This window comes from Kockovaella imperatae, assembly GCF_002102565.1.
Source record: "Kockovaella imperatae strain NRRL Y-17943 chromosome Unknown BD324scaffold_26, whole genome shotgun sequence".
In the NCBI taxonomy this organism is placed as follows: Eukaryota; Fungi; Basidiomycota; class Tremellomycetes; order Tremellales; family Cuniculitremaceae; genus Kockovaella; species Kockovaella imperatae.
Window position 1 is genome coordinate 1 of NW_019028966.1, and position 24961 is coordinate 24961.

The 24961-nt window shown below is 51.9% G+C and overlaps 6 protein-coding genes across 6 annotated transcripts; 3 read left to right on the plus strand and 3 right to left on the minus strand.

The window, feature by feature from the left end:
- Positions 1 to 65: 65 nt before the first annotated feature.
- Positions 66 to 2405, minus strand: BD324DRAFT_640155 (hypothetical protein). The gene is made up of 3 exons (XM_022017323.1): positions 1260 to 2405; positions 354 to 1222; positions 66 to 314 (listed from the first exon to the last, which is right to left on the minus strand). The coding sequence occupies exons 1-3, from the start codon at positions 2394 to 2396 to the stop codon at positions 116 to 118; spliced, it is 2205 nt and encodes a 734-aa protein (XP_021867667.1). The 5' UTR covers positions 2397 to 2405; the 3' UTR covers positions 66 to 115.
- Positions 2406 to 2425: 20 nt separating this feature from the next.
- BD324DRAFT_640158 (hypothetical protein) lies at positions 2426 to 2873 on the plus strand. Its single transcript, XM_022017324.1, has one exon. The coding sequence runs from the start codon at positions 2547 to 2549 to the stop codon at positions 2730 to 2732; it is 186 nt and encodes a 61-aa protein (XP_021867668.1). The 5' UTR covers positions 2426 to 2546; the 3' UTR covers positions 2733 to 2873.
- A 1764-nt stretch (positions 2874 to 4637) lies between these two features.
- Positions 4638 to 5968, minus strand: BD324DRAFT_640162 (hypothetical protein). The gene is made up of 4 exons (XM_022017325.1): positions 5541 to 5968; positions 5332 to 5503; positions 5157 to 5294; positions 4638 to 5118 (listed from the first exon to the last, which is right to left on the minus strand). The coding sequence occupies exons 1-4, from the start codon at positions 5840 to 5842 to the stop codon at positions 4846 to 4848; spliced, it is 885 nt and encodes a 294-aa protein (XP_021867669.1). The 5' UTR covers positions 5843 to 5968; the 3' UTR covers positions 4638 to 4845.
- A 112-nt stretch (positions 5969 to 6080) lies between these two features.
- On the plus strand, positions 6081 to 7117 carry BD324DRAFT_640175 (hypothetical protein). The gene is made up of 5 exons (XM_022017326.1): positions 6081 to 6236; positions 6277 to 6300; positions 6337 to 6462; positions 6502 to 6610; positions 6654 to 7117. Exons 1-5 carry the CDS (start codon positions 6129 to 6131, stop codon positions 6911 to 6913), a joined length of 627 nt encoding a protein of 208 aa, XP_021867670.1. The 5' UTR covers positions 6081 to 6128; the 3' UTR covers positions 6914 to 7117.
- Positions 7118 to 8142: 1025 nt separating this feature from the next.
- Positions 8143 to 8725, plus strand: BD324DRAFT_668903 (hypothetical protein; the record flags this gene model as incomplete). The annotated part of the gene is made up of 2 exons (XM_022018928.1): positions 8143 to 8336; positions 8418 to 8725. The coding sequence occupies 2 exons, from the start codon at positions 8143 to 8145 to the stop codon at positions 8530 to 8532; spliced, it is 309 nt and encodes a 102-aa protein (XP_021867671.1). The 3' UTR covers positions 8533 to 8725.
- A 2376-nt stretch (positions 8726 to 11101) lies between these two features.
- BD324DRAFT_640185 (hypothetical protein) lies at positions 11102 to 13696 on the minus strand (the record flags this gene model as incomplete). Its single annotated transcript, XM_022017327.1, has 9 exons — positions 13291 to 13696; positions 12858 to 13247; positions 12278 to 12808; positions 12139 to 12150; positions 11885 to 12101; positions 11680 to 11834; positions 11465 to 11632; positions 11342 to 11419; positions 11102 to 11298 (listed from the first exon to the last, which is right to left on the minus strand). Coding segments are annotated over exons 1-9 (1982 nt in total), but the record flags the coding sequence as incomplete, so codon positions are not given.
- Between the last annotated feature and the right edge of the window lie 11265 nt (positions 13697 to 24961).

A 24961-nucleotide genomic window follows, 5' to 3' on the forward strand; every position in this document is an offset into this window, starting at 1 on the left:
CAAACAAAAATGGCCGAATATCCCGAAGCAAGCATTGCCCTCTATCCCCCACTGCAAACCACACCACCGCATCGTCATAAACATACATTCACCCGTCCAGCGGGCCGACGTTCGGTCATAACTCCCAGCCCAGCTCCCTTTGCACGACCCTCATCTCATCCTCGATCCTGGCAGCCTCCCCCGACGACGACCGGTCAAAATCAATCAACCGCAGCTCCTGCGTATCAGACACCGCCATGACATGTCGCACGTCCACCTCGCCCACGCAAACACCTGCGGCGTGGACCTGTCGAAAGAGGTCATACACTTGCGTTCTTGACCGTGTCAGCGTCCCCGTCAAGACCACCACTCACTTCATCGATTGTGGCAAATCAGACAGTTGCTCCGCTTGCAACGGCCTGAGCTTCTCCAGCAACAAGAAGATCCTGCCATGCGTATCTCTCCACGCCCCAAAGCACCTGGGCACCACGCTCCCCTGCAGTGCCCTCAGCTTACCAGTATACATTGTAACCTCCAACATCGCCATCGCCTCCAGTTGCTCCATACGATTCGGATCATCCTGAATGACATCCACCATCTTGTCCGCCAGATCAAACACCTTGACGGCTACAGCTACCTGCTCCGTGGGTGTGCCAAAGTGTGGAGTCCTCGGAGACGGCCCAGAGGAACTCGTCATGATGGATTCGTTCGACCTGCGCTTTCTTGAAGGTCTCGGCGCGACAGCAAGCACCCCATCAAACACCTTCCACGTGAAACCGAGCCCGATTTGTTGGCACACGACCAGTGCGCCGGGCTGATCGGCGACCCGCGAAAGGGATAGCGAGAGTCCACCGTTGATATCCGGGCAAAGCGACTGGAACCTCGGCATCGGCTGTGGAACCATTCCGGTATGGACCTGCTTTAGGACGGCCGGCTTCCCAGGATTCCGTGCCGCCCGTCGATGCCAAAGGTCTGAGGGTCCGGCATCCGAGGACAAGGGAGGGTCTGAGGGTCCAGCATCCGAGGATCCGGGAGAGTCTGATGATCGTGGAGCGTCCGAGTGTTCTGGGAGCTCTAACGATCCTTGAGAGTCCGCTCCCCCCTGATTCTCCCCCAGCGCTCCGCCCTGCTCCGACACTCCACCCTGCTCCGCTGCTCCACCCTGCCCCGCCGCTCCGCCCTGCTCCGCCACGCGCGCCGTCAAGGCCCCCCGCATCGATCCCAAGAACCCCCCTTCCGGCACCTATCCATTAGCTCTACCCCGGACCCCTCCCACTCACCTCCCACTCCTTCAATGCCAACACCACAAGCGCAGTCATAAACGTAAAAGCACTCTGATGCGCTCCGACATCCCTCTCCACTGCATGCGACAGACGAACTTGGTCCTTCTTCACCAATTCCATGAGCTGCGTGACGTCCCAGTTGTGAACAATGGCATACCGCCTCTGGCTCGCATGACACTGCAGAAACGCCTTATCACAGTCAGTCCTTATCCCAACGCCCCCAACCCTCACCTGAAGCCACGCCTTCCTGACCGAGTGGTGCACGTCCAAAGTCCGCTCCTCATTGACCACCTTTGAGATGTATCGCTTCCCACCCTCTGCCACGTCCACCTCCTCGATCACCAGGCGACACGGCGTCAACGAGTCCCGTATCAGCGCCCATCCCGCTCTGACATGCTTCGACGTGAGCCCATCTAGACGCTTGGCCTCGAGCAACGCGCCCGTCCCAGTGGTCCCCGCCGTCCACAGTGCGTTGGACCACGTTTGAAGATCCGAGACAATGTTTTGCCCCTGGTTGGCGTGTGACCAGATCACCAAACCCGGCGTCAGATACTTGATCGTCCGATTGGCCATCGCCAAAGGTCCAGTCCGCAACGCACCCGTCTGATCTCCCTCGTAAAAGATCTCCTCCGTCTCATGCACCCGGTGCAACTCGTTATACGTCTGATGCTGGGCGGCCATATGCGGTAAAAAACCTCGACTGTGATCTTCATATGTCTCCCTCCCCAGACCAGCATCCGTCAACCCCTCCAGCTCGCGTGCCAAATCCCCCGTCATGCTCTGATCCGGCACCAGCTGCACCCCTTTGGGAAACGTAGCCATGAACCGTCTCGCCGCGGGACCTGTCAGATCCGTGGTAGTTCGGGAAAAGGGCATGGGCGAGACGTGCGGGGTCCTCCTGTCGGCGGTCACACGCTGAGCAAATATCTCTGGACCACAGTAGCGAGTGACAAAGTCGTAAGGGGACCGGGACTGAAAGAGACCAGGCTGCGCCTTGGCGACATAACCACGATAGCGTTTGACCGAGCCGGGGTCGTCATCGCTTGACCCAACGTCGACAAGGAATCTCGCAGGCAGAGGACCCGTGGTGCCATCTGGCCGGATGGTGAGGACGCCGGCCTGGTATGACGCCATGGTGAGTGCAGCGGCAAAAAGAGAACATTGGGAGAGGAGAGGGGGAAAAACTTTTAATTTACGCTGGGGAAAGACGTGCCACGTGGAGAGCCGTGGCGTCTCTCGCCGATTGCCAATTGCCAGGAGCCAAGAGGCCGAATAACGCCGAGCATGACTAGGTGTCGAAAGTGCCTGAGCTCGACTATCGACCAGTTCCTGCATCCATCTACAGTTGCAGGGCGGCCAATGAACTTTAGAGCGCAGAATACCTCGCACGTATTGCGTCAGTCTTCTTTTCTGCATGACGTTGACCAAAGCCATCACAAGCCCATGGCCGGTCATGGATCGCTGAGTTGAGCACAACCACGTGCGACAGGTCAACGACGACACGTGACTACAAAGCATACATTTGCTTCACAGAGTACCGCAGGCCGGCCGCTCGCGGTGAGGATTTAAAAACAACTCAGGGGCAATGCAAAACGTTATCATAACTGTTTAAATCCACCCCAAACAGTCAATACTGCACGGCCGGCCACAAAGACATCCAATTGTTGATTCTTTAATACACAAAGCGACCACAAATGCAGCGGCTGCCTGGCGCCAAAGGGACCTCCGCACGTGGTTTCCTACCCTGACACGCCGTATCATCTGCCACGGTAAAGTGCCCATGTCAACGTGCTTACGTTCTACCCAAATGTCCGACGCCCAAGCACGGCTCGATCACCACGATACGCTGCCACGCCCTCCCTCCGAAGAATGGCCCTGAGCATGTCAATCAGGATAAACCCCCGCTCCCGTTCTTTTTTGCATCCCTGGATGAACTGACCGGGGTGACTTCATATAGCTCCGGGTGATAAGACGATGATCTGTACGCCGACGTCTAGTTCAGTCTCAGCACTCTCGTCCCCCGCTTAGGTGATGAAGCAACCGTGCCGAGCATGCCATCGCGTGACCCGCGACCGTACGACCTTGTCTACAGCCATGAGGCTGCCTCCTTGCTCATGTTCAATTGTCAAGAACAGACCTATCCGGCTCGAGAGTCCCACTTGGATAGTAACTCTCTGAATAGGGATGTCAAGCTGGGTAGCTCATACACAACAAATATACATATTGATGAAGAAGAAAGCTCTATCTCCATGAGTCCTACTCTTATACTCGGGTAACGGCTCGGCAAGCGGAGGTCACCGCCGACCGTTCCTCAACGCACGACGAACGACGACCCGTGTGTTGGCAGTGCACCCGGTTTCCGGTATTGGGGACGCGAAATCCGTGGAGCACCTACGTGGCCGGCTAACATGCATGACAAGCTGCAAGCTGGTCGGAGCATTAGACCGTGAATCGATCTCTTGTCCATGTCAGCATCTTGCCAATCAACGATCTTGCCGGTCACCATCACTCATCAGAGCAAATGTCGGAACCGGCTCGGCTGTGAATAATTTACACCTTCCGTTTTGTCTAACAACCCGAGCATTCCATGCATCACGATGCATAGCTCCGTCGTGGCTACAATGAGATGCAGCTAATCCACGGATAGACCCCATGTGCCGACGTCGCCCCTTCCTCTCTGGTCTTGCGATTCAGACGAATGCTGGGCAGTCTGCTGTTTTCTCGATGTTACCGGCGACACTTCGTCGATGCCTCCAGCGGACCAGCCAGACAAAACTTTGTCCAAAGTCGCCATTGATCACGACTCAAAACAACGACTGCGTGCCGCTCGACAGAGCCTCAGTCTATCGGGTCAGGCACCTGCAACGTCGCCGTTCACACATTCGACCGCGCTCACCACCATGTCTAGGTATGACGGATCGCCTCTCTGGCTGAAAGCCGATCGAATGCCAATTATACTAACCTGATAAGCTCCTCTACAGGCGCAGCACGCACCTGAGCAATGCTGTCAGAGCCACCCGTTTTTTCTCCCCCCACACACCTCCGCTCGCCTGACGGTCACCAAGACACTGTCAAACATTGCTGATGTTTCCGACCTGTCGTCAGTCGGTTCGAATGGCGGCCGTCATCCGATCTTGGTGAACCCCATTGAGATCCAGCCTAGCTTCCGGATAGACTGTGCCCGCAGAGCATAACGCCTTCCGGAACAGTGTCTACGTACACCTGCAGTCTGCATCAGAGCTCCACCCGGTACTTGGCTCGCTCACGGCGGATGTGGAGCTCTACCAGAGACAGAGTGTGGCCCAACACATAACACTTCGTCTCAAGGTCGAACCAAACTCTGTCGTGCGAGTCGTGGGCACTACCGATACCCCCCTCAAGGAAGAAGCCATGCATCGTAACACCACACCTACAGGTCGTCGCCATGCCGTGACCCCTCAGTTCAAGATGTCCTCCCCTACGGCCTCTCTGACCACCTGTACTTGCCGCCTATACACCCCGTTCCTTCTTTCCAGCTCTTCGATCTGGACACGAGCCGCCGCGAGATCGCATTCGGTCTTGACTACCTTGTCTTCCAGCCCTTTCACTTCCGCCCGCGCTTCTGCAAGATCACGTACCAGATCCTGCCCAGTATAGGACCGTCTCCAATCCTGGAGGATCGCGTCAAAGGTAGTGGAGCGTTCAGAGCTTGGTCGATCCAGCTGATCGTGCATAAAGGTCGACAAAAGGTGGAGAGACTTGTAAATGTCGGTGACAGAGGAACGTAGTGGGATAGGCGTGTCTGCAAGGCTCGGCGTACCAGGCTCCTCGCTGCCTTCAGGGATAGATGGCAGATTGGTAGTAGGTCTATTCGCTTCTGAACGCGTCAACTCGGATAGACGACCTCATGCTCACCGTCTGGTTCGACGCTGCCGGATGGTCCACCGGCCTGTCTAGCGTCAGCCTTAACCACACCTCTTTGCATACATTATACACCTCCATGCGACGTCGTTTTGGCTCTCGCCTCGGCCTCGGCGCTTGCGCCGGGTGATACTGTCACGTCAGTAAGCATCACCTCCTGTCCACTCACTTCTCCACCCTTGAACAACGCCGACTTGGCCACGGAGCAAGCTTGACCCTTCACCTCGCAATGCCAACACGGATCGAGGACGATACTGGACCAAGGACTATGATCGACGGCTTGGATCCGGACAATGACCGTACACGCAGCTCCGACATTGCGGCAACGGACGCCAGGGTGTCTGTGGATGTGAGCTTCGATCCTCTAAAAGCACTCACGTATAGCCATAAGCCGGCCATACATCCTCCTCCTCCTTCGGTGCACAGCCCCAGGTGTCAAGGGAATGCGGAAGATACGCGCACTTGAACACGGCCATATTCTCGGGCTGCAGAAGAATGTCCTCCGGATGGGACGCGTCAAGGGCAGCGACGGGATGAGGATCATCGGGGACAGTATCAGGCGAGGGCAGTACCGACTTGAGCGTCTTCAAGGGTGGGTTCTTCGTGGTGATCTTGTCAAAGGGAAGGGTGTCCATGTACACGCGCCAATCCTCATCGGTCCACGAGGTAGATGGGATCATGCTCGGTGAAGAATGCAATGGAGAGATGGCGTTGGGGACGAGCGACGTGGAACGGGGAGTTGGTTCCGTCAAACGTACATGTCATAGAGTGTGGGTCGAGACCGTTTGCATACTTTTCACCCCCGGATACCAGATTGCGCGATTTTTCTCTCGCAAAAATCACGCATTCCTTTCGCCATATTGCCAATCGCGGAGCATCCCGGTATATCGTCAAAACAAACAAACAATGTAACTCTCCCTCCAATGCATTCTATCAACATTCTACCACACACATCCCCCTCCAACAATGCAGACGGTCGCCCCCCTCATTCGTGATTTCGAACATCGACACGGCCCATACAACCAAGCCTCCAAACAGGCCTTTGCCGACTTTTGCATCACTAGGGCCGATGAGGTACGCTGCCCGGTCCTCCTACTCCACTGACACATCATAGTATATCCAGAACCCCCGCCAAGCGGTAAGCACCGGCTTGAGCCCTCTACTGACGATCCAGCTGGCTTCCCTGGACCACAATCGACACCTAGCCCCTCGCACCGCTCCGCGTGATCTCTTCGAGCCAGCTCCAGACTCCAAACGCCGAGCTGAGAGCAAAGAAAAGAATAGCAGAGAGGCCTCTGCCGTGAGTCATCGTATCGCATATTGTGGAGCTGAAGACAAGATGTTTCACTACAACAACGCCATCAAAGACATCATCCGACATGAAACGCCGTCCTCCCGCTTCGCCAAAATCAAGCGTGAAACGAGACGCCTCGACAAGCTGATCATTGGTGAGTGGTGTCATCACCCTGCAGAGACGTTGACGACGATCAGATGCTGGGTACCGGAAAGCTGGACCCGGACAGCGCTGGCACATGGGCAGTGGCTTCTTCCAAAACCTCCCGTTCGAGTACTTTGACAATCTGCTGGAGGAGAAAGGCGACGAGGAGGGCTCGGACTTGACGGAAGATGAGGTGGGCTGTGTCAAGGAGTATCTGTCCCTCGCAAAGAAATGGCCAAAGGCCACAACGCAGCAGCGCCTCGATTGGCGGAAAGTCAATCCATGCGGATTTGTCAAAAGAGATCGAGAGTAAACAGAGTTTCACGAAGTTGGAGGGTACGCATACATTCGGCGCTATAGAATGCAGATGACGAGAAAATTCGTCAGTTTTTCGCGGCATACGTCAAATGCAGTAGAATGCAGAAAAAATGACCAAATTTGCCAATCTCTTTCCGCCACACTCTATCTGCATAATAGCTCGTAATTCGCCGCCGGTAGAATGCATTTAAAACCTCCACCATTGAAAATGTGTGTTACCGATATGTTCTCATGATATGACCAGTCCCTTGAGCGCAAAGACTCGCTTATATTTCTCGTCTTGCCTCACATCACATTGACCGTGTGTCTGTTGAATGTCAGGTGGCGCTGCTTCCGATTTGCAGTGCTAGACGGCGGCCGACCCCAGCGTCCCACCGGAGGTAACTCACTCTTGACAATATAGACGCAGTTGATATGCCGATCAGAGAGCGTATCCTTTTCGCCGGCTACAAACAACGCTTTCAGAAGCAAGTCGCCTGCTACACACGAGGTCTGACATAGCATTCAGGCGCTAGGCTCCTTCCCGTGGTACTCAATGCATAGCATTCGAGCCGATCCCCACGTCTGAACGGGCTTGGGGACCTGGGGCCACCTCATGATCCGTTCTAATGTACGCAGCTGAGCTGTGTGTGGCTCACTAGCATCACTTTGCCCGCTTCAGGCCGATACTGCATGCAGTTCGAGTCCGAGCTTGAATTTCATCGGTCATACGAAAAATATAAATTTGTGCAAAAGATTTCGACCCGGGCAACGATGTACATGGGCGGCCGCTCTGCAAGATCACCATGCAGCATGTTAATGTATTGGAAAAGCTACTGGCGCCTCGCCATGGGTGTTTCAAGATGTACAGACAAGCCGCCGGCCGTTCCGTGTTATCTACGCAAGTCATCTGCCTGGGTTCGGCAAAGCTCCGTATTCTCTCAGTTGAGCTCAACAGGTGACCGGCCATGCGTTGCAACGGTGTTTATCCTACACCCACTCAAAGTACTGCTACCAAGCAGCTGCGATGCGGCCCACAAAAGGTTATATCAATGGTGGCCGGCCACGAGATTGACGGAAACTTGGGTTCCGACTGACAGAGTGGCCTTTGTGATTTTTTCTCGCGCCGGGGGGCTCTCCTTGCGCGACCGGCTCTGCCTTATAAGGGGCTAAAAAGGGAGACCGGCCAACAAGATTCCAAGTCACAACCAACCGCTCTGCATCCTTATTCAGCTCCATGACACCATGACCACCCTGAAAAGCGCCTGGCTCTTTCCGTGTCTGCAACGGACCCTCCTTCTTCTTGCTACAGTGGATACGACTCCGACGTCACTACAGCCTGCGATGTCCCAGTCTCATCAACCAATCTTCATACAGCATGGCCTGGGACTTGACGAACCAACGCCGAGAGAGTGGATTCGTGACGGTAAGGCTGTCATGTGCGTGACGCCTCGCTTCAAATAAGGACGCACTAAGCGGCGCTCCAGAAATTGTCGAAATCACCGCTGAGTCCGCTTTAGATTTACTGTACATTTGGTGTCCGAAAAGTCTCGTCTTCCATCGCGATACATATCGTCTCTACGTATTGGTAACAAGACTGAAGTAGGGCAGCGTTCTGCAACAAAGCTGTGTTAGACTTATCGTTGGGGCACCTTGGAAAATGGAAAAGATTTCTCCGCCGCGGGTGGTGCCAACCTTCAGAGCGAGCCTCCCTCGCCGTGGAACCAAACTTGGCACTTGCCGATGACCAACCTGCTGTCAGTAGCACGAGCCGTTCATCAGTCAATGCACACCCCGATATTTGGGTGCGCACAGTTCTTACGTGCCTTGCCTCGAGCGTGTGTAAATCGATGCCATGCGCCTCGATGGTGCGATATCACCTAGTCACTTGACAATAGCTGCCGGAACAATGACACGACCTTTAGAGGTCAGGGCTCAGCGCCTGTAGCCTTGATGGGTCAAGCGACAAGCATTCAAGCAGACGTCAACTCTGAAGCCCTCGCCATTTGTGCGGAAGTCATCCCGCTCCGAGTTCCGGGTTATACTTCTGAGGCAATCTTATGGCGGCATTCGTCAGCTTGAGACCATGGTGTAGAGACCTACGTTTGGCGGCTATATAGTAATGCATCATGATTGGCGGGAGCCTCACAAATGCGGTAGGATCTTTGATCGTCTTAGAGCAGACCATTGCGAGTCTTTTTTGGAGCGTCTTGTCAGGGAGCGGAACCAAGTTTTCGGATCCGAGACCCTCAGAGCTCGACTGAACAAGGCGGGACGCTGATCTTGTAGTTCATCATCAATATGCATATTCGTTGTCTATGAGCTACCCTGCTTGACACTCTATTCAAGAATGTAAAGTCACTATTCCAAATAGGACCCTCAAGCCGGATAGGTCTGTTCTTGACACGTCTTTTGTAGCGGCACAAGAACAACCGCTCTGTAGAGGTGTCTGCTCGTCCCCTATCCACGGTACCCAATTCCAGGCCCTTCATGGACTATCGTGCAGTATGTCGATCGGCCAATTTCAAGTTACGGTATGCCTGCGTCAGCTTGGAACATCTAGACCTCGGTGAACAAATACCACGGTTCCGACCAAATTTAACCGAGAAATAATGATCAGGTTTTTTCCAAAAAAAAAAAACACAATGAACAAAAACTGGTGCTTGTTGGTCAATTTGGAGACCGGCCAATACGGTATGGGCCTTGTCAAGGGAATGCTAATCATATGTCATCACTTAAGAATGTTCTTAGCCCCATGATACAGCAGAAACATCTTGAGCCGGTCACGAATGACCATCAAAAACTGTTCCCAAAGGCATCCAAGAGTGTACCACGACATGCTCGGACAGAGGGGCCGGGTCGAGTCAGTACGCACCGCAAAGGGTTCCAGGTCATGCACTGTCGATTTTTGGCATGGATTGAACGCCGAGGTCTGGTCACAGACTGGAAGTCCACGATCGTCGATCGGGCAGGTAATGGCTCCTTGACCTCTTCTCCCCTTCCTCAAATCTACATATCGACCGGACCACTACATACTACATCAGTGACAGGTTCCTCGGGGACCAAGCATGCGAGCGAGAGGCTCTCACTCTCTGCCGACGAGTCTTGACTCTGACAGCGCTTCACGACTTAAGGCTACAGCCTGAGGTTTGCATTGCCGAGGGCCAAGGGGGCACGGACTACAATTGGCACTATCACTAGAGGTTTCGGCCGCGACATTGTTGTCTCCGCGGCGTTCATTCTCGGACTAACCGTCAAGTCACCGCTGATCCCACGAGTGATCAATGGTAGAGTGCCAAATCAGGAGTAGACGCTTCCGAAGGTTCATCATGGAGGAAATAGAGGTGAGACACACCCCCCCCCCCCCCCTCTCCACACTTGGAGATCAGTTGCAGGCCGGCCCTCCCTTGCAGGCATGTTTTCATTCGTTTCAACGACGCTGATGACAACGAAATTACTCAAATTACCCACGATATCATTCACATCCCACTGGCCGGTCCGTGACAAGGACTAAATAATCTTCCCGAGTGCCGTCAAATTGGCTCCTTCCTTTGTCGCCCTGACCTGTATTATGTACTCGAAAACGTAGCGTAAGGGGGGATGCTCAGCAACCGCTCGTAGTACATTCAAGGCCAACTAGACCCTATATAATAATGCTGCCGTGTCGTAAAGTGTATATGCTCGCCTCTCAGCTCAATACAGCGTTACGGTATCGAATCGACAATCACGAGACACAGCCCACTCATCTCAGGCGTATACACGTGGAATCTTGAAGCTGGAGCCCCTCCACCATTGAACGCTCCTGAGACGAATCCTTAGGCGCTGTCGTCATATTGCTTCGCTTTGACGCTGCGACATCTCTCCTCCATCAGAGCAAGCAAAGGCATGCCCTAGTCTGCATGGGGCAAGGCATTCGATATAATGATACTGTGCAGTACTCGAGTCCTAGCGGGCGGGGGGACCGCGCTGCCAAGAACGTCGTCAAGGCCTCTCGATTGAAGAGCCTGACAGTGCACTACTCTATCTCTCTCACCTACGTTGTGCTTTATGCGTCTTGTCAAAATTTGCAATCACATATAGGAGGTAGACTCTCAGCGCAGGGCGCTCACCCGTTTTCAGACACGCGGCTCATGCCTCCAGCTAGAATCACCTTCCTGGAGGGTAAAAGCGATCACCACGGTTCTTTGTCTGCCACAGGGCATTGATATGACTGAGCAATATGCACTTATCCTATCTATTCTTCAAAGTGTCTGCGACCACCAGGCCCCACTCATACAAATCTCCCTCTCTCACTTCCATGTTCCCCACCTGCTCGGCCCACTCATTGCGACCCAGCACGAGACTGTATGTATATGCTAATAGGAGGAGACAACTGGAAGCTAGGTTTCCAGATTTACAGAGCTTTTGCACCAATTAGCGTTGCGATCATGGATGGTGCACTCACTCCCACAATCTTAGAGCCAAACTCCGGCGAGGGCATACTCAAAGACGCGGACGCCGTCATCAGGAAACGCTTCATAGTCTACCTCTGTTTAGTAAAGTTCAGGTCACACGTCCCCTGACTCACTTCCAAGTCATAATCATGTGCCTCCTGCTCATCTTCCGGAGATGTGTACGCTTCCAGATCGATGCAAACGATCTCGCCCCAGTCGACCTCGACAAAGACAGCCCGTAAATCAGAGTCTTCCTCTCGCAACAAAGCCAAAATGGGCGGACGCGTCCGCAAAGCATCGATCTGGGATCTCAGCTTTGACATTACCTGACGAGCCCATCGCCACTCACCGATAGCTCATCGGATTCATCCAGAACCCTGGTAAACGCCAGAACATCCGCAATGCCATCTTGGAGCATGGCATCGAAGCCACTGAAAATGTGACTGGAGAGTATCAACGTAGTCGGAGGCACACCTGGGGGTCGAGTAGAGGTAATTGTGTCTGCTGTCGGATACTTCAGACTCATCGCCACATAAATAAGGGTCATCACGAACATTCTGCTGACTTGTGTTTCTTCGTAACGTCATTGACTGTCGCAGCGCTCGCGCTCAGCGTCCGGAGGCACGTCAAAATCATGGTTTCAAGTTCCACGGAGCCACAGGGAGCAGCGCTAGTCGTCTCATGTACATGCTTGATGACGGAACGAAGCGTTTCAAGTTCCCCATCGACAGCTCCAGGACTGGTATCGGAGAGGAGTCCAATGATCTCCATCTGATTGACGTTAGACGTTTCTACGGCCTGTACTCACCCTTCTCTCAGGCTGTGCGACAACCCCAGATGGAGAAGAGCACCGAGTGACAGGAGTGTAAAGTGGACGATGAGCAGCATCGGAGATGGAAGAGTGACACCTGGATCAGCAAAGGGTGTCAGGAAACAGATACACTCACCGGCAATCGTCTCTTCAAGGGGTCGACAAAGACGTCAGGGTCTGACAACTTCCGCTTGCCCTTCACCGGCGCCACGAGATCCACAAAGTCTTCCGGCACAGCTTCGTTGTTCTCCGTCTCCGTCAGGGAAGGCTCTGGCGGTCTCTCTGAACGAGAGGACAAGAGCGACAAGTCTCGAGGCTGACTGGAATGTCGCTGTGGGGTAGGTGTGCAGACGCGTGAGGAGGAAGAGCTTTCAGCGGAGCTGGACCCCGATTCCAATACCGAAGGCACAACATCAGCCGGCACATCCGGTAGGGAATGGTCAAGGGTGGGCGATGGAAGGGGAAGTGGCGTCTGCGGGGTGATCTGATCTACTTTGGAAGCGAGAGATCCCTCCACTTCAACGGACGTGTCTTTCCGGCGAGGCCTCATATGTGGGACTCGCCTACCAGCCACCGCCGATGCCTTGAACGGTGGACAGAGGTTCTCAAACATGGTACGATAGGTCGTGACCAGATTGATGACCTTGATGCCTGTATCTGTCTTGTACTGCGGCAAGGTTAGTCTCGGATCGACTTATGTGAGGATCATCACTCACGTGATCGTTGTACCAAGTATAAAACGCCTTCCTCCCTGCCACCGGGGGCCATGTAAATCGGTGCATCGCCTCCAAGACTTGTCCGACTTGGTCCACATCTTTCCTAGCCAGTTGGGACCTCTGTCGGCCGAGCTCATTGTCGGTTACAGGATATGTTATGCCCAAAGCCTCCTGAGCCGATGGCAAGGGCTTGAGTCTGCCGACATAGGCGCAGTCTCTCGTCCACTCGGTCGACACACGCTGCAGGTCGCCGAGAAGGGGATAGTCTTGCGCGTATACCAGTCTGAAGCGCCTGACTGGATCGTCGGAAGGGTCCTGGGAGGGGGTTGGAATGAGGAGATAGTCAAGTTTTGTCGGATGCTTGCTGTCAATGATGCGGCCGCCATGTCGCTACTTCGTGTCAGTCTGCACTCCTAAATGATCGATCTCTCACCTTGATACCCTCTATACTCTCCTCATAATCTTCCGGTTTGAAATACTCCTTAAGGACGACAAACTTTAGCCCCTCGAAGACGCCGGCTTGCGGAGCGATGACTTCGGGACCAACTGCCAAAGTATCTAGCGCCAAGCTAGTAGTCAGGGCAGATCGAGTAGACCTTGTTGGAGAGGCAGGTGCCACCGGGGGAGTACGATGCGATCGGTGTGCCCTCTGAGTGCTGGCCAAGGATGGAGTAGGTGAATTCCCGCGATGTTCCATGGCATAGTGTGGAGTGGAAGAGAGAGTGAGTAACTACAGAACGAAGCGAAAAAAACAGGGGGGAAAATTCAATGGGGCGGGACTAAAATGTAATTCTTCCTAAAGCGGGAATTCTTGACAAAGCGGTGTGCTCCGCGCTTTTTGAGCGTCGCGAAAACTCGCGGCGAACTTCGGAAAAGCAATACCATGCATACGAGCCGGCACGTTTTTGTGGTATTACTGTCGGTATATTTCCATTCCGTTGAACTCGGGGCTAGGTGTTAAAGATCATTCAGCGTGGGGTGGACGACCTGATGATGAGGCTCGCGCGCGCAGCAGACTCGGCACCAGTCAAGTCATTAGATGGGTGGCCGAGTCCCACGACTACTACACCGGCGCAACTTCTCGCATGGCAGGATCATCCTCTTGGACCTCACAGTTGCAGACAGCGAACGCACTCGTGTGTAATTCGCGCCGCTTGGATTGGTTTCATCTTTTGAATAACGGAGCCGGTCTCGCCCTGCGCGAATAACTCGTTCCATAAGCAACTGTGAGGCCGTATGATGATCTGGTCATTGGTCCTTTCCACCACAGTGACGCTCGAGTTCACACTGCTTCGCTGCACCCAAACCGGGTGTATCGATTGTCGGGATGTTCACGCTGAAGCAGCGAACACAAATCGTCATGGTCGGCGACACGCTAATTTTTTTTCATGGCGTTCCTGCCTCGCGATGTGAACTGGAAAACATCAAAAAGGGTACCACGCGTTTGTGGCGTCCAAATTACGGTAAACGCGCCGAGTGCGTAGAATCATGTCCAGCTTGCTGGCCGGCTTGAGACTACTGCTGCCCCAACTTGGGGTGTAGACAGCGAACAAATGTACCTGAAGTACAAAAGGATAACAAAACGCCACGATCTGAGTCGGCCGTTCTCCAGATTGATTTCAAGAGTTCGGTAACCAATTTTTTCACATGACCCACGGGATGTGTTTACATTGTAGACCGGCGTCCCCCGCATCATGCGTGACAACGCAGCCTCTTTGAGGGCCCAATGCATGGAATATGCTTCACCAAGGATCTTGTCAGATTCGCGCCTGCCGCTCAGCACGCATTGACGAAAAATTCCAGCAGGGAAGGGAAATCCGCCACAGTCGTCATCAACCACTAGCGAGTACGCCTTTGCGCTGGAGATCCCATGGCGGACACAGAGGGCGAGCCCGTGTTGCCTGTCTCGCACTACACGCGCTTCCGCAGCGGGGGATGCCATCATTAGCGCCACTGTCGCGTAATCAGCTAAGCCGTCGACGTATCGCGATCAAGAGCCTCTGCGATGCCGGACGGCCTTTCTACGGCCTTTCTACGGCAGTTGACCCAGTTCTGACATACCAAGTGGACGGAGCTAACAGCCCCAGTCAGTATCAATTCCGTGTTGGGGATTGGCCAACTCCACTGCACACTCTTCACCGACTTCGAGAACGGGCGTTCTTCCACATAGCGGCATTGTTATGGATTGGGCTCTGATAGGCGATCTTAGCTCAGTTGAACACCGTGGAATCGCATCTCGCGTCACTTTGCACGTTCCAGCCGTCAACTCACATGACTGATCATGCCATACACATCTGGACATACTGGAATCTCCAAGCATTGGGTCTGAGACGCAGCTGAAACAAGTATTCTCTGTGACCTTAAAAACCATTTGGGTGGCCTCCATCCTCAACGCTCGACTGTCAGTCTTAGGCTTTCGATTCGTTCCTTCTTGTAGGCAGGTATGAGACGTATCCATCCCAGCCTGTGCTCTCGGAAGACCTGTGGTTCCGCAATCAGTATCCGAGGCATCCTCTTCCTTTTCAGATTCGCCCTGTGGAAACACCATCGACGAGGTATTGTACAAGTCATCACATGGTCTCAGGCAGCAGTGCAGTGCAGGCGGGAAGTCTGGACTACATGTGGTTGTGCCGACTTCGCCCATCTGGCTCCGAATGTTGACCTGAAGAAAGCTGATCTCACAAGCTTACCGAGACCGCCATTCACCTTCTCAGTGGGTGACCAGCGTAGAAGAAACGTGAGCTTTGAACATCGAAACACCAAATGCACATCTGGTGGCGCAACATCTTGGTCATCGGGATCGGAGTGCTGGACCCGGATTTCGTGCAGCATGGGTCCGTCGTACCATGAAGAGGACTACATTCCAGCAAGCACGCCTCATAAGCGACTTGGTGTCTGCATCAACTCCGTCGGGTAAGCACGAATCGAGCACTTTGGCGGAACGACTTCAGCCTCGGCCCCGACGACTCGATTAGGGCCGTCAGCATACCCGCCCTGCTAGCTCCCTGTAGTCGTCGATTGCCTGTGATGACACATGTCCAAATCACGATGCTCATTGCTGGCATTTGCTGATGACTGCAGACACAGCTCCCTAACAACTCGCCTTTTCATATTTGATGAGCAGACAACCTGTGAGCTGTACAGGCTAATGTGCAGAGGCTGACGCTATTCAGTGGCAGTCAGCTCCTTCTATGCGCAAAGCAGACTCCTTCTTACGCTAGTTCCTGCAGCTCGCGATTCGTGGCGATACAAGATGGTTTCTTAGTTACCGTTCCTCGGTGTCCGGTCTTTACGATAAGACATCTCGTACTGATTCCTTTTAACAGTCTATTACTTACTCTCGCGTCCTATTCGTCATGTTGGACCTGGATGACAAAGTTAAGACGGCAAAGAGGTTGGAAGACTCTACCCCTGGGCCTATGCCCTTGCATGTCCGCATGCTCTGTGCTTTACTGACCTCGTGCTTAGTCGTTGCGCCAGGGCTCCGGCCCAGATATACCCTGAGACCCTTTGAATTTCAAAAGTCAACGCTGTGCACTTGCCTGCTGTTGGCGAAATTGACGACGGAAGGTAGTGATACCTCAAAGAGGACTCGAATGCACCTTATAAGCTAGGACTGATTGATAGATGTAGCGTCCCATACACAAACCAAGATAAAAAACACCATTTCCCCGTCGGCAGCTGTCGAAGCACGGCTCGTCTCTTCTTCTGTCCTTCTCATGTCCTCTTCCTCCTTGATTTTTTGGTCTATCTTGACCGCTTGGCGCACGCGGACGGGAATGCACGACCATCGGCGGCCAAAAAAGGCATCATTGGGGTGATAGATTAGAGAAAAATCTCCACAAGTCTGACACGCGCGATAGATATTGAATCTCTGCACGATGCCCATTCAATGTGTGGCTCAGCACACACCACTGACATGTAGCCGTCACAAGTCTCTCAATCACGCCTACTGACATCGGGATAGTCCGGAATGTTGATGATAAGAGCCCATCAGTATACACTCGATACATGATGAGCCAGGACACATCTGAACGAGCTCTGGCAGAAAGACGCTTGACGTGAAGGGGAGGCGAGCGTGACTCATTCCGATGCTGCGACTCTTCGGTTCTTAGCATAGTGACGTATAAGTGGCCTCCATGAAAGCAAGAAAAAAACCTGGCAGAAATTTCCAACACGTTCTGTTGAAACTTGGAAGTAGAATGTATACAAGCGGTATCTCCACTCTAGACTTGGAAATGTTTGTACGGCTCGGCTTTTTTTTTTTTTTTTTAAAGTGTCTTTTGCAAAACCAAATTGACTCATTTGCAAAACCGAGGTAACCCCTTTTGCAAAACCATGGTAACCCCTTTTGCAAAAATAAACTCGCGGATCTCACGGTTCCGAGGCGGTTTTCAAACAACTCCACAAGGTGCCGACTTTGTGTAAATTATCGAACGATGAAGGCGGACTATAACCCGGTCTTTGTTCGTGGAGCACCGACAAGCGCCGATAGACAGATCGCGAGGTGTGAGCACATACACGGAGCAAGTGGTCCGCGTCTTACTCGATGACTGGCTATGGTCGCGGTATCGCCTTGCCCGAAGTCCTTCGTGATTGGGAATATGTTATTGATGAAGGAAGAGCTCACGGTTCACATCCGCTCTTCGATGAGCGAAGACTGATCCATCCAACGGGATCGACTGACAGGTCATCGCCCTCATGGTCGACGCGTGGTCTTCGCCACTTCCAATTGTTTCATCGAGTCCACCACCGGGTTCTTCAATTTCTCATTGACAGCTGGTTGTTGAATCGCACCGATGGAATCCCATGAGTTTTATCTCGGTGTACAGAGCATCTCACGTCTACTACTGCAGGCCCGAATGTGTGGTATCAGTCCAAAACAATAGGCTTTGCTGTGAACATTATACGAAAATTTGGTCGCGAATTCAACGATTTGAGCACCGATCCAAAGATTTGGGCTCGAGCCCAAAGATTTGGACATGATTCCTTTACATCTCTAATACTTCTCAAAGGCTGTAAGATGCTATTCTTAAGGCACATTCCTGAATTACGAGATCAAGTCAGGCACTAAGATGCCTTTCTTGTCTAAATGGCTCTCCAGGCATCTGCTGCTTTGAGGTTACCACAATCACATAGATCATCTATCACTGGAGGGTGACTTTGCAAATATTATTGCCATTGATTGCTGTACGGGTTGCAAAGCAGACAGAGGTCCGCTTAATACAGGAGGGGACCAGGCTGATTCTGTCTTCATCGCAGATGCCTGATCCATGTGGGCTTGTCTTTCCCGTTGCGACATTCTGGCCATTCAAGTCGACAGCCTTACGCAGCCTTGACATAAGATGGAGGTACGAAAAGTAGACCTCCATTCGGAGATATGATCGATCATAAATCGCTGGAAACAACTAGCCCGTTTTTTTAAAATTGTCCATCCATCGATACAGCAAAATACAAATATGTGTGGGAGTTTTCCCAAACTGAAAGCCTGAACTCCGATGTCATAGCAGGTTTTTGATACGGCAAGTCTGTCCCGGCTATTTTCTGAACTCACGCTTAGGGTCCTGTCAGGGTCTCTGATCACAATATCCAAGATTGAGGAATTTCTGCTTGGAGGTATTTTCCCGTAAGATCAGACATTTCTTGGGTTAATGCCTCTGGAAGAGTGGTGCTGTTAGCAAGTCTACTGTAGCAAACATTGACTCGAACATATCATCCGTCGCAACAACGCACATATCCCATGAGCGATTGCGGTGCGATATGCCATTCTTGTCGTTTCATTGTTAAGGCACTCTGAACACTGTTTGTTTTTGCGGTACCTCATTTCAGATACGATGAAAGCTGCATACCTGACGAGATTTAAACACTACGCGCAACTGCAATTGCTACCCTTCTGCCTTCGACACATGACAGAATCACAACGGGTATTCTGCTGCTATCGATGTCTGACGCTTAAAACAAAAGTCAGATCAATTTCTTGGTGAGCGATGCAGACGTAGACACAGGAACCTTTTATAGCAAGTCTCTCATGTGAACAAAGACGTGAGTTTTTAAAAAGAGGTCAATCAGTCGTCCGTGAATTGTCGTTACAAGCAGTCGTTTGTGAATTGTCGATACACTCCAAATCCAAGCAGGTGTTCGGTTACCGACAGCGATATAGTCTTTCATACATGAGACTGAAGAATCGATTGCAACGGTATGATTTTGCTCAGTTTTGGTTTTAGGCGGCAAAATGCAAATCACTGGGTGCGAGCGATCTGTAGCAAGGCTTGTGATGTGTCTCGGAACAAAGCAAGGCGATAGATTTGCCGATAAATTTGAGATTGAGGAGTTCGGAGTGTGATGCGAAGAGCATTGAGTTGAGTGGATCTTTTTGCCTTGCTGATATACATATGGCATCGTTTTAGCTCTAACGATTGGTGGATTTTTTGATACCGTTATCTACGTAATCTGGCTTTCAGAGTGGTCTTAATCTTGCGCAGCCGATGATCAACGTTGCTTGATCAGGATACTCAATTACATGACGAAAATGCAAATGATGGGTCCTTCCACTCAATCTATCATTCCGGCAAGTTTGACTGCCAATTGATAATTTCAATAGAAGAATTAAAAGTCTTCTAGCATCTAATTCATCTTTTTCTAAAACTGTTCTTGTGAAACCTTTTCCTATGGATCGCTTCCATCAGCATTTTCTTCTTCAGCATACGCTCACACTCTGTCACTGCAGTCGATTCATTTGCTGATCATGAGGAATTCAAGGGCACTGATGCAGCATGAAGCTCCCGGACCAACGTAGCAGTATTCACTGATTCATAGCAGATGAAGAACTCAGCATTTCACCTTTATTCAGACATTGTTGTACAAGCTCTATGGTGTAGAATTGCTCATCTCGATATGTTCTTCCGAATGATGGATATTTCCTTCCACTTTCTAGCCGCCACCAATTGATCCTTCTACCATTATCATGTCTTTATATGCAAATCGATCATTATTCAGCATCCAATGCTGGGACGCGGTACGAGGTCTTGACCATTTGGGGGACAATAATTCAGAGACGTGGGACATATTGGAATGCGGTCCATTACATTGGACCATATCAGAACGCGGTCCAAACCTTTGGAACATGTTTGGACACGACTCCAAACTTTTGGAGTACGTTTGGACACTAATCCAAACCTTTGGATCTTGTTCCAACGTTAGCCTAATCCTTTGGACCGTGTTCGGATACATGTTCAAACCTACGGGCAATGGTGAGAGCCCTTTCCGGATGTTTGGATCAAGGTATGAGTGTAATTAATTGATTGTCCGTACACATCAACGCCTGACGTCTCACTACTGTAAGTGTGGGCGTTGCCGTATGTTGGCTTTTCACTTGCCATGTCTATACATATGATTCAGCTCCATGGCGTTCTTCAATCAGCACCGAGAGTCCTCCACTGCCTCCGACGTCAAATCTGCAAGTTTGGCAGAGCTTGTCTGAATTTGTACGAACCTTTGAATATCGTCAAGAAACTATTTCAGGTTGATTGATGGTAAGAAATCTTTTTTATTGTAATAAGGGTAATCTTAGGTCGATAATGGTAAAAAATCTTGTTTATTGTACTAAGGGCACCTTTGTCGTCGTTATCATCGTTATTTCAAAGTCGGAGTACTATTGACTTTGACTGGGTCTATTTGGCATGAAATTCATGTTCATGTGCTAGCGTTTACGAGTGATACAGATGCCAGTCTTGGCATGATCACCTGCATCAATGACAGTCAGACTGCTGAGCAAATGGCGGTATGAGATGCATTTTCATCTCACATTCGAACACATGCCGGAAGTAAGGAGCACAACAGACATCCATCCGCATGAATAACGTACTACACCAATCGCACCAGTGACACTAAACGGGCAGCCTGCAAATATAAAACCAATCTACTGCTCATACAAGCGTTCTCTTCGTCATGCTTGGTCTTGAACCTGACATATCCATGTCGCTTGACCGACGACTCTGGGCTACTGAGCCCTTATTATCCTGTTCGAAGCATGCAACACCCAACTGGTTCTGTCTCGGAGAGACTAGATAATTGTCAAACTGACTGCGAGTGGGTCTGGAAGAACTCGAGGAGGCTCTTACAGTAATTCTAGCGATGCCGCCCGACCAGCCTGGACTGCCTTTTTTTTTAAATAATTGGGAGGAAAAAGATTACCCGTTTTGCAAAAATTTTGCAAATGCAATTCGCAATGTTTTATCGGCGATCCCGCATGATGGAAGACAATGGCCGGGCCGTCAGAGGGCTGCATAGAGACGCCTAGATGGTATCTTGTGGAGCCGCGTCTAGCTTCGAGTGGATATGCACTCACTTTAATAACGGACTTGTTCGTAGAACACAAATAATTCAAGATGGGTAGGGTTTTTGCCTTGAACCGTTGCACGTAAGGCGTCATCAATGAAACGAAAAGACACAACAAGGGGAAACGGTAGGATCGTTTCACGCCATTGCGGTCTCCTAGCGAGAATTGAATTTCATACATAGCGCTGAAGTAGTGAGGAACCATCATCCACGGTGTTCAGACTCTGGTTTGGGCAAGCGCCTCTGTTGACTCTTGAGATCAATTCTCTGGACCCTTCTTACCACGCCTCTCCCAAACAGGCAGTCTTGCTTGCAACATCGACTGCTGTGTCCGTCTCTCAAGTTGTTCTTGCTCAATCCGTCGCTCTACCTCGGCACCATCTCGTCCATTGAGGTGATGCACACGAATCTTCCCGAGCAGGTCTGGGAGTTGATTGTCATGGAAATCCTGGGGATCATGCCTCATCCACGTCGCCGCATCCGACACGGCACCAGCCAACAGCTGAGGCTGTTTTCTAGTAGTTGAGGAGAGCGCCTCTGTATTCAGGCTCCCAACAGAGTGAATTGATCCATCTGTTCTTGATTTAGCGAAGCCAGGATCCAGCTGGTGGATATCAGAGCCAGTATCACCTATCCCCCGGTCTAGGACTGAGTGGCTTGGCTCCGGTATCGACGTATCGGCTGCATAGGGAGATGACCAGGGTCGTCGTTGCAACTGATATTGCTTATAGTTGACGGATGAGGAGGAATTGGTGAGACCAGGAGATGAATGGCTTTCGTACGTTTCCGGAAATTTACCTTTCGAAGGGCCCGATGGATGATGGTTCACCAGAGCAAAAGCTGTCTCGGGAAATTGAGGTGCGAGTTCAGGCGCGGGGAATGAAGTGATTGACAAAAGAGGGATTGAGGGGGAACCAGTATCGTGGACATGTGCTGCGACGGACGCGGAGGAGATGGTGCTGTCGATGCCAGTCATTTCTGTGACCACAGGCAGGTGTTCCAGTGATAAGGTAAATACCGAGGCAGGTACACTCCGTTGAGGCTCCTGGCTTTGGTAGGTTGACAGGTCATTGGGTTCGAGTTGATTGGTCTTGATGCTGGCTGTCGGCAAGCTCGGAGATCTAAGACTGAGTTCGGAGGCGGCTCCAAGACATTCGGGGGTGCCAGACGATGGTTTGCACTCGGTTGAGCTCAACAGATCCTTTGATGTTGAAGGAACTGCTGCCGAATTTGGCACTATTGGGTTCAGACCGTCGACTTGTTGACCGTTCGGACCATCAGATCTGCGCAGAGGTACGATTCCACCTTTACCTTCACGGTCCATCGGTAGGTATACTCTTTGAGGGCCGATTCGAGATACAGCGGGAGTTGGGAGCCAATCTGAGTAATCCAGCATACGAAGGATCTGACTGGGGGAGCAGGTAGCCAGATGATGCGGCGAGCTCGATGGGGTCTCGAATCCAGCCATGCTGGTGTTGGAAGACAGATCTGACGCATCGTCTCGTCGCACAGCGCTGAATGGAGATTCGGCGAAAGCCAGCAACGTCCGGATCCGATCAGGAGATTGAATCCCACTGAGCCGTGCCCCAGGAGGTCCTCTTTCCGGAAGGGGCGAAGAGGCAGAAACGGAATGGCCATCCACTGACCCGAGGCTCAGAGGGGGCTCACGAGATCCTAGACCTGATTGACAGCCTGCCCCAAGACTCTCGATAGGCTTTCTTGCTGGTGTGTTGGGTGCCATCATACTCTCGGGGTCGGATAGTGCTTCGGGCCAAACATTGCTGCTGACATTGACTGGGCTGGGTGTAGAGATCGTGCTGGGGATGGCATGTAGCGGTATCGTATGGTATGTAGCGGTGACACGAGTAGCTGTCGAGTCTTCTGCCGACGTGAAACCTACAGAGAGGTCAGTGACAGCAAGCCATACCATAAACGGAGCAAACCTGAGGAAAGTGACCATTCAGAGGGCAGAGGGGACCTTCGGGGTAGAGTTTGGCCAGTGTCACCTTGATTTGACGAAGAAAGAGATTCTCCGCCTTGGTTGAGGAGCTTTGGCAGTGGAGTTGGTGTAGGAGGTGTGCGTGGAATCTCGCGAGTGACATTTCTGGGACGTCTTGCTGCCTCTAGGAGCATGAGACCAGCCTATAAAGTGTACTCACCGCGTTCCTGTTCTCTGTCTTGACCCTCTTGTGACAACGTGTCCAAGTGAACTAGAACCCAAGGCGTCGGAGGCTCTTCGACTCGAATACGACTTGTACCTTTCACCACCTCGGCATAAGTTGGGGTGTTCATCGGTGTAAGGGTCTTTGATCTGTGCTTGGTTGAAGCGGGCAGCACTACGGTACTATGACCGATGTAGTATGCGGAAGTATGGTAATAGTATGCAAAGCAGACCTGTGGGCAATCAATGAGGAATGGGGTTGCGAAGTGGAATGGGGATGCATGCGGTAATTTATTTGAAACGCCAAGAATGATCAAAACGCCGAGAGTGGCACTTCTTCAGTCAGCCTCCGTTGCAAAGATGATTCTGCTGAGAGCAGCTCTCAGAGTCTCGACTTCGCACGATGCGACATGGCGGATCTGACCTTTCGTCACAGCCTCTATGATCTGAGATTGAAAGGTCTCCATCAAGGCTGTCCTGTCAGTCTCTGCAAGCATATTGCAATCCTGATGAACCTCTCTGAGCAAGGTCTCGATATTGGAAATCTTGATCCGGTTGGCGTTCTTCTGTAAAGTAGTATCAAGACCGGCGCGTTGTGGAATTGTCTTCCAGATGGCCTTCTGTGCGGCTATGAAATGAGCCACATTGGGGTACTGGCCATTGAGCCCTTTCGACACGAGAAACGCAAGTATTGCAGTCCGAAAGCCCCCAGGTGCAGACTGATGTCTTTCAGCAGAAGTACAGTATAATAAATCGATCTCACCCTTGACATGGTGACCAACATGGTTCTGATCTCCTCTGCCTTCGAATCCCACCCTGTTCCTCTCTCAACCGGGAGGAAGGCCTGGACCAACGTGTGGAGAATCTCCACCGCTGCATTGATTGCACACGCATGAGGATTTTTTCGCATGACGTCCGGCATTGAGCAGAGGAAGCTGACGGTGGCGATCACTGATGTTTGGAAGGTCACCAGCTGATCTTTCGAGGCTGCCAGATCTTCTGATAGGCGGGAAACCTGACTTTCGAGGGTCATTTTGTCTGCAGCGGCTGTCTCAAGGATATCTTTGTTGGATGAAGTGAGATGATCCACTTGAGTCAAGGCTGCGGAGAGATCCAAACGCAAGTCGACGCATACGCGGTCCAGTTCCCGCTTTTCCTTGCCGATGTCGTGGAGTTCGCGCCGGAGTTGAATGACTGCCGACTCTAACTGCTTCCTACCTTCAATCGTCTTTCGCTGCTGGGCATTGATCTCGGCGCATACTCTGACCTGATCCTCGAGCTCAGCGATTCGTGAATTCGCGTGAGACAAAAGTGTCTCGGCCAATTCTCGATTTCGACGCTCCTTGAGAAGATCGTCACTGTCCAAATATGAGCTGTCGAGAAACTGCATTGTAAGGTCGCCTTGACCAAGAAAAACAGAGTCGTCGCAAGCAGACTTGTCGTTTTCTGTCTCCAGATCCGCCGGGCCAAGCAGAGTTGGGAACAGAGATTGTGTGGCAGCTCCGCATTAGCACGTCCCTATGTCGGCACCTACAGTCAGCCTTGATTCTTGTCGCATCTTGTTCTCTCAGGTACAAGTTTTTGTTCCCGATTGCGTAGTCTCCAG

Coding starts and splice junctions, on each gene's coding strand:
- BD324DRAFT_640155 (XM_022017323.1), bottom strand. CDS start 2,396: ATGGCGTCATACCAGGCCGGCGTCCTCACCATCCGGCCAGATGGCACC. Junction 1,223..1,259: donor TGGCATTGAAGGAGTGGGAG/GTGAGTGGGAGG, acceptor GCTAATGGATAG/GTGCCGGAAGGGGGGTTCTT. Junction 315..353: donor GATTTGCCACAATCGATGAA/GTGAGTGGTGGT, acceptor GACACGGTCAAG/AACGCAAGTGTATGACCTCT.
- BD324DRAFT_640162 (XM_022017325.1), bottom strand. CDS start 5,842: ATGATCCCATCTACCTCGTGGACCGATGAGGATTGGCGCGTGTACATG. Junction 5,504..5,540: donor TGGCCGGCTTATGGCTATAC/GTGAGTGCTTTT, acceptor TCACATCCACAG/ACACCCTGGCGTCCGTTGCC. Junction 5,119..5,156: donor CGGCAGCGTCGAACCAGACG/GTGAGCATGAGG, acceptor TGACGCGTTCAG/AAGCGAATAGACCTACTACC.
- BD324DRAFT_640175 (XM_022017326.1), top strand. CDS start 6,129: ATGCAGACGGTCGCCCCCCTCATTCGTGATTTCGAACATCGACACGGC. Junction 6,301..6,336: donor TCCAGAACCCCCGCCAAGCG/GTAAGCACCGGC, acceptor CTGACGATCCAG/CTGGCTTCCCTGGACCACAA. Junction 6,463..6,501: donor ATAGCAGAGAGGCCTCTGCC/GTGAGTCATCGT, acceptor GCTGAAGACAAG/ATGTTTCACTACAACAACGC.
- BD324DRAFT_640158 (XM_022017324.1), top strand. CDS start 2,547: ATGACTAGGTGTCGAAAGTGCCTGAGCTCGACTATCGACCAGTTCCTG.